Source organism: Asterias rubens, chromosome 9, assembly GCF_902459465.1.
Source record: "Asterias rubens chromosome 9, eAstRub1.3, whole genome shotgun sequence".
NCBI classification, from domain to species: domain Eukaryota; kingdom Metazoa; phylum Echinodermata; class Asteroidea; order Forcipulatida; family Asteriidae; genus Asterias; species Asterias rubens.
In genome coordinates, this window is record NC_047070.1 from 3,161,742 (window position 1) to 3,171,046 (window position 9,305).

The window sequence follows — 9,305 nt, forward strand, 5'->3', positions numbered from 1 at the left end:
TTCAGTATAAAAAATATACTGTCATTTGGCCAGCGGGCAACTGCTATGGGAGAACACTAAAGGGTATCAAAAGCCACAGAAAAAAAACATAGTCAAAAGGCCATTCAATTTGATTGCAAGTTGATGGCCCCCATAACAATTAACATGAGCAGTCTTGGAACCAGGGCATTATGCCTTCTTTACAGTTACACACAAAGCTTTTGCTTGGCATTGTACATGGTCCAATAAACATGAATAATTAGTAAATTGTGGGCCATGTTCAAAGGATTTTGAAGTATTGTTATGCTTTGCATCAAGTTACAACCCCTCACCCTTGGTAGACAGACAAAATTTGGGTTTAGAGCCGAACCTGATAACATTTCGTTTCTAACTCCATGCATGGAGGTAGCTCCATGATTGTACCATGTACTACACGTACGCCATATATTATAACTTAGTTCAAGGACACTAACTTTACATAAATCTACCTCCAAACTAGCCCACAGCACCCACAGCACTAGACTTGGTTCCAAGTCTTTGATCGTGGCCTTTAAGTCATCCTGCTGATAGCCGCTACAAACGGCGCCCTCTTGTGATCAACCTTCGTCATTTAGCCTAGGATCGCGAAATTAGGGCGCGTGATAGCTAATAATGTGGGGGCGTTTTTCATGGCTGAGATGCAGAAGAATAACCGCGATCTAAGACTTGAATCAAGACTACCACAGCACCAGCAATGGTGCCCTATGCTTTGCTTTGGTGCCATTTGCTAAATGCCAATACAAATAAACATTTTCCTCAGAGAGATGCCCCTAACCAGACATGCTGGGCGAATAGTGAAATTTTGATATTCGGATACCGCTGGCCAACTATCCGAAATTAACCGGATATTCAAATAGTTTTTTCGCCGCTAGAGGGCGCTATTTAAGGGCGCTGTTCGTTTGTGAATGAGATCTTTTGGGCGGATTGATATTAGTTTTAGACAGTGTCACTCGGTTCATTCATAAAAATAACCGGATCTAATTTAAAGATGGCGATTTGCTTTTTCTTTTGATCGTGATTGACTCTACGTGAAGGTAAACTTTCGAAATCTTTGAACAAACTACGTCAGAAATGTCATTGTTTTAGCTCTACACGGAGGTAAGCATAACTAAATACTTAATTTATGCTGTTTTATGCTGTCTTAATAAGAGTTTCATAAGGATTCAGACAAAACATTCCTATCAGTTGTCGCCCGACGTCCACAGATATTCGGATATTAAAGAATATCCGGTTACTTGGTTGTAATTACAGAACTATCCGGTTTATAAATAGGTATTCGCGCCCTATGCAGATATCCGGTTAAAAAAAAAAAGGCATTCGCGGTTACGGATAGGAAAACCTATTCGCCATTAACCGGATTATGATATTCAAATAATTCGCCCAGGCCTACTAACCAGAGCAAAATTTTTTAGTTCAAGGCCTGCAACTGAACCGTTAAAAACACAAAGGAAGACAACTTCATTGCAAATGACAAGGATAATATTTATATCTAAAAGATTATTTGAGTTTTGTTTTTTTTTTCCGAAAAAATCTTGATTGACAAGTAACAAGAAATGAATGTCAAACTTTGTTCTAAAGTTTTCTTTATAATTATTCTGCTTTGATATTTCATGGCTAAATTTGACTTTCCCAACAGTATGAACAAATCCTTTTCACCTCTTGCCTTATTTGTGATTGTCAAATATCATGCTAATGTTGCGCCTGGCCCCCATTCAGAGAATTGGCCCAACTACAGTTGGACCCACAGGACTAAGTACAGTTAGTAGATGGACTCAAGACCAAGTCGTGCTGAATCTATACTTGGGTCAATTCAATAATTGGAAGTATCAGTGGCAATTTCACAATACTTGGGGAAATCCCCTGACATTGACAATAAGTGCACAGGTTGCACAATGAAAGCTTACAATACTGTACAGCATTTAAAGGGGTGTTTCAGCGTGGAACAGACATGGAATTATTAACTCACACAATTACTGCGTGTGTGCACCCTCCCTTTGTGTCATATCTATGGAGGGTATGTGCGCGCTTGCATTAACTAGGTGAGAGTTCCTCATTCCATTTACAGCCACGGGACTGTTTCGATCATGATGACACAGCCCCTTTAAATGGATCAATTTGTTTTGCTGGGGAAATCCTGGTGACTAACTGTGAGTGAAGATTTTTTTAGCAATTCCCTGAAAAAATCAAAGGGCAGTATTATTAATGAAAAATATTATTGAACAAAAATGAAAAATCCAGAAAAGTGTCTAGGTCTCTCCGAGTCTAGTCTGGAGACAAAAACATGGGAAAAAATTAAAATGGTAAAGTATCAGGTCTGCGCTGATGCATACTGGGTGTTTTTTTTAAGTGAGTGATTAAAGATTAACATACAGCAAGTACAACCAAAATTCAGAACACAGAAATTTGACACCGTGTTGAACTTCAACCATGGATGGAGGAAAAATTAGATTCAACGAATACACGGTAGGTTTCTCAATCTTGACATACCATAACAATCATAGGATACATGTAACTTTCCGTTTGGTGCCACCACTTTTTCACTCATTTTACAAAATGGGATATCTCATTGAGGTAAATAATACACCCAGAGATACCAACATACACGATTTGGGCGTAGCAAATACGATTTTGAGCCGTGACTACGACGCTACAATAATACTCAATAAAACACGCTAAACAAGCCACCCAATATAATTTTATTAAATCGTACAATACATGCAAACAACTAATGAACTATTAAGTGGAAATAAAAATTAAGAAAAATATCAAAACAATTGTAAAAGAAAAGAAAAAACACTTTTAATTTTAGAACGCAGTGTTGAATAATAGCGGCGAATTCACTCTAACAATGTACGTGTCTCGACGTAATGATTGTTGCGTGCCCTCCCCCGCTGGCCGGCCGGCTGAGTGTGCATTTTTTTACGCTAGTGCATTTCTGCAAGATCGTACCCATTGATCTCTATTACACGATGGGAATAGTGCACACGTGCGTGGGGAATAGTGCACACGTGCGTGGGGAATAGTGCACACGTGCGTGGGGAATGAGGTTGTGTGTGTGAGCTAACGTGTCACAGTAACCTCATTACTCATGTATCCACTATTAGGACACTATTATTGTGCCCACGCTGGCTGTACATGTACTTCATCGAAGCTTGGCAAAAAAAGTACGAAATAATGGCGACAAAAAAAGGAAACCTTCTGAACAAAAATACCTTCAACTGAGTGGCCTGTGAGGTCTAAGCTAAACAGTTTCCATGTTTTCCTACCAGTAATTTCGTAGCGCCGATGTCCAGACAATGCCCAAAATACGGACACGTATTTTTGGCCCAAAATCCGGACACGTTTTTTTTCTTTTTTTTCCCTCTCTCTCCCAATAGCTTGTTGTTGCGTTTCTGATCATTAAAACAAAAACATTTAAGTAAGGCCACCCTTTTTTATGTTACATTTAAGTAAGGCCACCCTTTTTTATGTTACATTTATTTTTGAAACGTAGTCAGAAGATGAGAGAAATCAGGGTTTTTTTTCAAGTTTTTCTTCACTGGCCATTATAAACATTTGTAGCTGTTCTGTTGATGCATACAGGTAATTGTTATTTCACAACAATGCCTGAAAATGAGCTAATTAGCATTGTAGAGAGTAATAGAAAGATCGGTTTAGGGAGCCCAAGCTGCGCTCGCCCTTAACATTTGGGAGATGCTACTCTTTTTTAAAATTCAATGTTGGCATCTCTGTACACCTATCAATTGTAAGACGCACTACTTGACCCCCGGGGAGGGTGCGTCACTGTCCATATGTGAGTTGGATTTGCGTGTCCAAAGACCCATCCCGAGTCAAAAAATTGACACACTTGTTGCAGATTTGGACGGTCCTCCGAACGATTTTTTGACTTACCAATCGCGGAAACTACGCACCACGGACGGACATAACCGACGCACATAAAATCTCTTGTAAACTACGCAGGCGCAGTGAATACCAAATTTTCGAGACGAGCGGTTCCCAGCGCACCCACAATTCAAAGCACAGCGCACACGTGAGTACACGGTGGTGCGCAATCTTAAAATTGCTGGATGCGCAATCTTCAAATTGCTCGATACACAATTGGAACTGCCTATTCTGCATTGCGCAAGTTATTAATTGCGAAAAAAATTGTTGCGCAAATTTGTTGATTGCGCTCGACAAATGAGCGACAGCGGATGCGTGTTTTGCTGCAAAATTAACGGTCGCAATCACGATCGCGGCTAATTAAATCAAGCAAAACACAGTTTGTGGCATTGAAAGGTTGGAATGTCTGCAAATACCAACATCATACAAAGGCGGGGAGGGGTAGGTGGCTTCATGGACATCGACAGAACATGACGTACCTCGACGCACCTCTTAAAGAGTTTTTGACTGACGACTATTGGATTTTGACGTACCCGCCGTCACTTTTTTGAGAGTAAAGACGCAGACTTGACGCACCCTCCCCGGGGCTCAAGAAGTGCGTCTTACAATTGATAGGTGTATAAGATTACTATATTATTTCATATCGAATGAAAAAGTGGTGGCGCCATACGGAAACTTTTCCCAACTTTGTTACATTCAAGTCCAACAGCTACAGTATTTCTGTAAATAATAAAATATAATCTGGACACCAATAATCTTACCAAGCAAGTAAGTTTCGTTCGTACAAAGTTTTTATGGTCATAGAATGTTTGAACATGTTGGAGTAATTACCGAGAGTTAGGCCCTACTTCTTCTCTTCTAGAACCTAGGCTCCCCTGCATACAGTTTCATAAGAACCGAAGGTGTATTGTTGTCTCTCCCTTTAATTTTAACAAATAAAAGGAAACCTAACTTCCAAATGAGTTATCATACATTATTTATTCATTGAATGATGTAGTAAAGTTAGGAACCAAAGAAAATCTGGCATGTATTAAAGATGGAACAGAATGAGCACACATCCCATATCGTATTTCATTTGTTTGGGACTGAATAAACCGGAGGACAAAATGTTATTATTTACCACAACAAACAACTAATGTCTAAATCATAATAAATGTATTAACATTAACAACACTTCTCTGACCAACCATGGAAACACGGATACAATATTCATTAATAACTGCATTGTCATTGCCACATGGTACATGGTAGTGTAACTTTGCAAAATTGTGATACAGTGAGTCAGTCAGGTCACAGAGTTTCACTGTTTTGTTGTGGCAAACCAGTAATCAGTATATGTACACTACAGCAAGCAATACAGACGAACGTACAGACGGGGTTTACAGACATGCCGGCGACAGACATGACAAAAACACAGACAAGAACTTAAAGAAGTGCCGAGTTTATACAGTATCTTACCTTTAGAGATTCCCAAAATCTCATAGGCGGTTTTCCTGTCAAGTGACATATTTTATTAATAGAAGTTTCAAGTCATATAAAGATGACATTCATAAAGTTTTGTGCAGCTGTCATGGACATTTCGAAGCACGTTTACAAACCATTGTGACATCATATGGCGCATGCATGCAAACTGTACTGTCGGTCCTTGCGCGAAACCTGTATTATAATTGTCACGTGACCTTTGGTATGGCACCCAACTCTATTCGTAACGCAAAGCGCACATGGAGACGGATAGTCGGGAGCCATCGTCTCTAACCGGAAATGCCCCACTTGTTTATTTCTGTAGTAGTTTGCGTGATGGCCGTCACGTTTATTGCTCACTGATGCATGTCTTTGTCTTTACTTTACCGGAAACTATTATGATTCGGGACCGGTGTGTGTCTCTTCAAAAAAAAAAAAGAAGGAATTTCTGGATGTTGTTTGACCAGGCCACTTGGAAACATGCTTGCACAAATCCTAGATAAACCTGAGGAATAAACAAAAAGGGAGGGGCGGAGACAGCCATGAATCTTTTGGGAAGGGGCACTGTGTATAGCACACTGTGTATAGTTCCTTTTCAAAGCACTGGCCCCCATCAATTTTCTAAAGCCTGGACCCAATTTCATAGTTTACTTAAGCAGAAACAATTAATTGCTTAGCGCAAACGAGCAGGATACCAGTCACAAATTGCACACAAGACATTTTGGCGATAAACAACCATTCCATAAGCTCTTTGAAATGAATGAGCCCTATTTTGTTTTAACAAATAAACTTTATAAGCACCGCAAATCTGGTTGCCAACCAAGATTCCATAAAATTGTCGCAACTGGTGCTCAACAAATTATTTTGCTTTTGTCAAATGATTTGTTAATTGAGCAGTTTTTTCTGCATATCAGCTTTGTCATGTCCGCTCCGTAAAAATTGCAGTCCAAAACCCCTGCTATGGCTCGAAACATCATCAAACATGCACCAATACCCCCCCCCCCCACCCCCTTCAAGAAAAAAAATGGTCCTGCTCGCATGCAGTGATCCCCACCCACTGCACCCTCCAGGAGAATGATGCCCATGTCGCATGCAATTATGTCCTCTACGCAATACCATCCGGAGAACATTATTGCATATGCAAAAATGTCCACCGAACGGTTTTGCATATGCAATCGTGTCCGCCTGGACACTACTGCATGATGCAATTGTATCTTCCCGGACACATTTGCATATGCAGTTGTGTCCGCCCATCGTGCAAAACCGTCATTGCAGTAAATTAAACGCCCTTGGTCGATGAAACACATTCGCCACTTTTTACAGGCTTGCATGTCATGAATGACATGGGAAATGTTCGGCCGTTGGGTATTCACTGCAATCATAAAATAAGTGAATATTCATGCTGCATATATTATGTAGGTTCAGTGCATGCATGCTCGCTTGGAAACGCACATACATGTACAGTCATGTACATGTACATTTGTTGTACATGTCCGCCGTACGGTTTTCGCATAGCCCCGGACACGATTGCATATGCAAAAGTGTCCGGAGCGGACAGTATTGCATGGCGGACACAACTGCATCTGACACCCACACTGACAAAAGGTATCTAGAGTGAAATTTGAGGAATCAAGACAAGCTCCAGATTCGGGTAATAAAAAAAATAGTGCACTTTATTATTTTCAAACTTATATCAACAATGCTTAGCTATATACAGCCGAGTAAAGGTATAAAATAGTTATTCCATTAGTTAAAGACTAACATAATATTTTTTTATTATTATTCTAGGGATAGTTAAAGATTTGTTCATTTTTTTATTCAATAATAATACAAATTAAAATACGATCTAAATGTACAAATTTACGCAACGCTCTCTATACCTTTTCAGGAAATTATTTAGAATTAAATTAACCAATGACATTTCCATCATTATCGGTTAATTGACTCGTGTTAATTGTTAATTTTACGAGAAAATAGAATTAGCTGTTGCAAACAAATTACCAACCAAATGGACCGAGAGTATAAATGCAAAAAATAGTTAATGGCCTGACGTTTCGACCCTAGCAGAGTCTTTCTCGAAGGCTAAAATTTGAAAGGTTGTTAATTTTAACTAAACAAAAAAATTTAAATCTAAAATTCAGTTCCCCATCTGCATTGAATTTTTTTTCTTCTTGAAATTTGCCGCAGAACGAATGAAATTCATCTTAAATTGATGCCTTCCACAGTGTATATAAAAGCAACTTATCCTGTATATAACTTTAAAACAAACAAAAACGAGCCTTTTAGTCCTCAAAACATGACAGGACTAATTGAACAAAGTAGCATTTTCCCTTCTTTTCACAATTGCTGAAACTTCAAATTACATTGACACACTTGCCCAATCAATCCTGTGAGGAGAGAAGCCATCATGGTTAACTACCTATCACTAGCACCACAGAGTCTGCCTGATTGAGAATCTGCCCGATTGGGAATTATAAACATTGGTGATACTGTTTTCTAATCGAACTCTGTTTTCTTGAGTGGTACACCCAGAAATATTTTTGAAGTGGGGCATGAGGCTATAGGGCATACTTGTTGTTGATTGCGAGAGGGGCCACAAAAAATATCAAAGGAAAACACAAGCAGGTTTTTGGTGGCATGACACTAGCACACCCCAAACCCCAAACCCAGCCCAACAGTACATCATATCTTGTTTTAACAAGCTCATCTTCAATGTTTGCCCTTAACTTTTTTAGTAACGGTTAGCAGGACCAGTTAGCAGTAGCAGGACCAGTTAGCAGTTGCCATTTATTTAGTCCATCAGCTTCTAAGTCACTTTTCGCTGTTTCAAAAGATAAAGAGATGCTTTCGAACAGGAAACTACTCAGCCGGAGCACTTGAAGTAAATTTTGGCTGTTCCTCAGGTGTTTTAACTAGCATTTGGCCAATGGACCACTCTTTTTAAAGGAACACGTTGCCTTGGATCGGACGAGTTGGTCTATAGAAAGCATTTGAAACCGTTTGTTATGAAATGTATATGGTTAGAAAGATGTTTTAAAAGTAGAATATAATGATCCACACAAGTATCTCTCAAAATTGCACGGTTTTCTTTTTACGCCGCGAACTATCGGCCATTTATTAAACCACGCAATTTCGAGGCATATTTGTGTAGATCATTGTATTCTACTTTTACATCATCTTTCTAACCATATGCATTTTATAATAAACGGTCACAAAACGCTTTTCAAGACCAACTCGACCGATCCTAGGCAACGTGTTCCTTTAAGAGCGGACGCTGATTTTGGTAATACAATTCCATTCCCTTCCACCCCCTACCTACTTTGGGTGTACCACTGTAAATTACTGAGTTTGTTTGAGCACACAATCAATTTACTAACATTTTGAAGTACTATAAACAAAAATTCAGCCACAGAAACTTAACCATAGTGTGCTTTATAACTTTAAAGGCAGGATGTACTTTTGGTAATTACTACACAAATGAATGACATAAAAACTTAAGTGGCTTTTAGCCTTGTTTGGGGTGACCTTGCATAATTTTTTTAAAACAAATTGTTTAATTAACATAGCACTAGAGTCCCATTGAAATTATGAAACATTGTTAGGAACAACCCCCTTTAAAGTAATCAAGTTTTATAGAAAGAGGTCATGTTTCACCAACAAAATTTGAATATGAGAAAGACTTCTCAGGGATCTGAAAGAACACAATTCTAGGCAACGTTTTTCCCCATAAGTTTCTTGCAACTTTGATAGCTATAACAGGTTTGTTATTTGTTGCATATGTTGGAACACACCAAGAGAGGCTACTTGTCTTTGACAAATATACAAAAAGTAAACCCTGCCTTTAAGAAAACTTGTCACGTGATAATTACATGTACTGCCTGCGATCTTCAAGACAGTTGTGTTATCTCGAAATAATCTCATAAACAGTTTCTTTTTATTCTCAA

At 39.0% G+C, this 9,305-nt stretch overlaps 1 protein-coding gene across 1 annotated transcript in view; it reads right to left on the reverse strand.

Moving 5' to 3' along the window:
* Positions 1-5,550, reverse strand: part of LOC117294769 — a 31,786-nt gene extending 26,236 nt beyond the window's left edge. The window contains exon 1 of the mRNA XM_033777286.1: positions 5,359-5,550. Within this exon, the coding sequence (XP_033633177.1) occupies positions 5,359-5,407 (49 nt within the window). The 5' untranslated portion in view covers positions 5,408-5,550. The remainder of the gene's footprint in view (positions 1-5,358) is intronic.
* Positions 5,551-9,305: the final 3,755 nt, after the last annotated feature.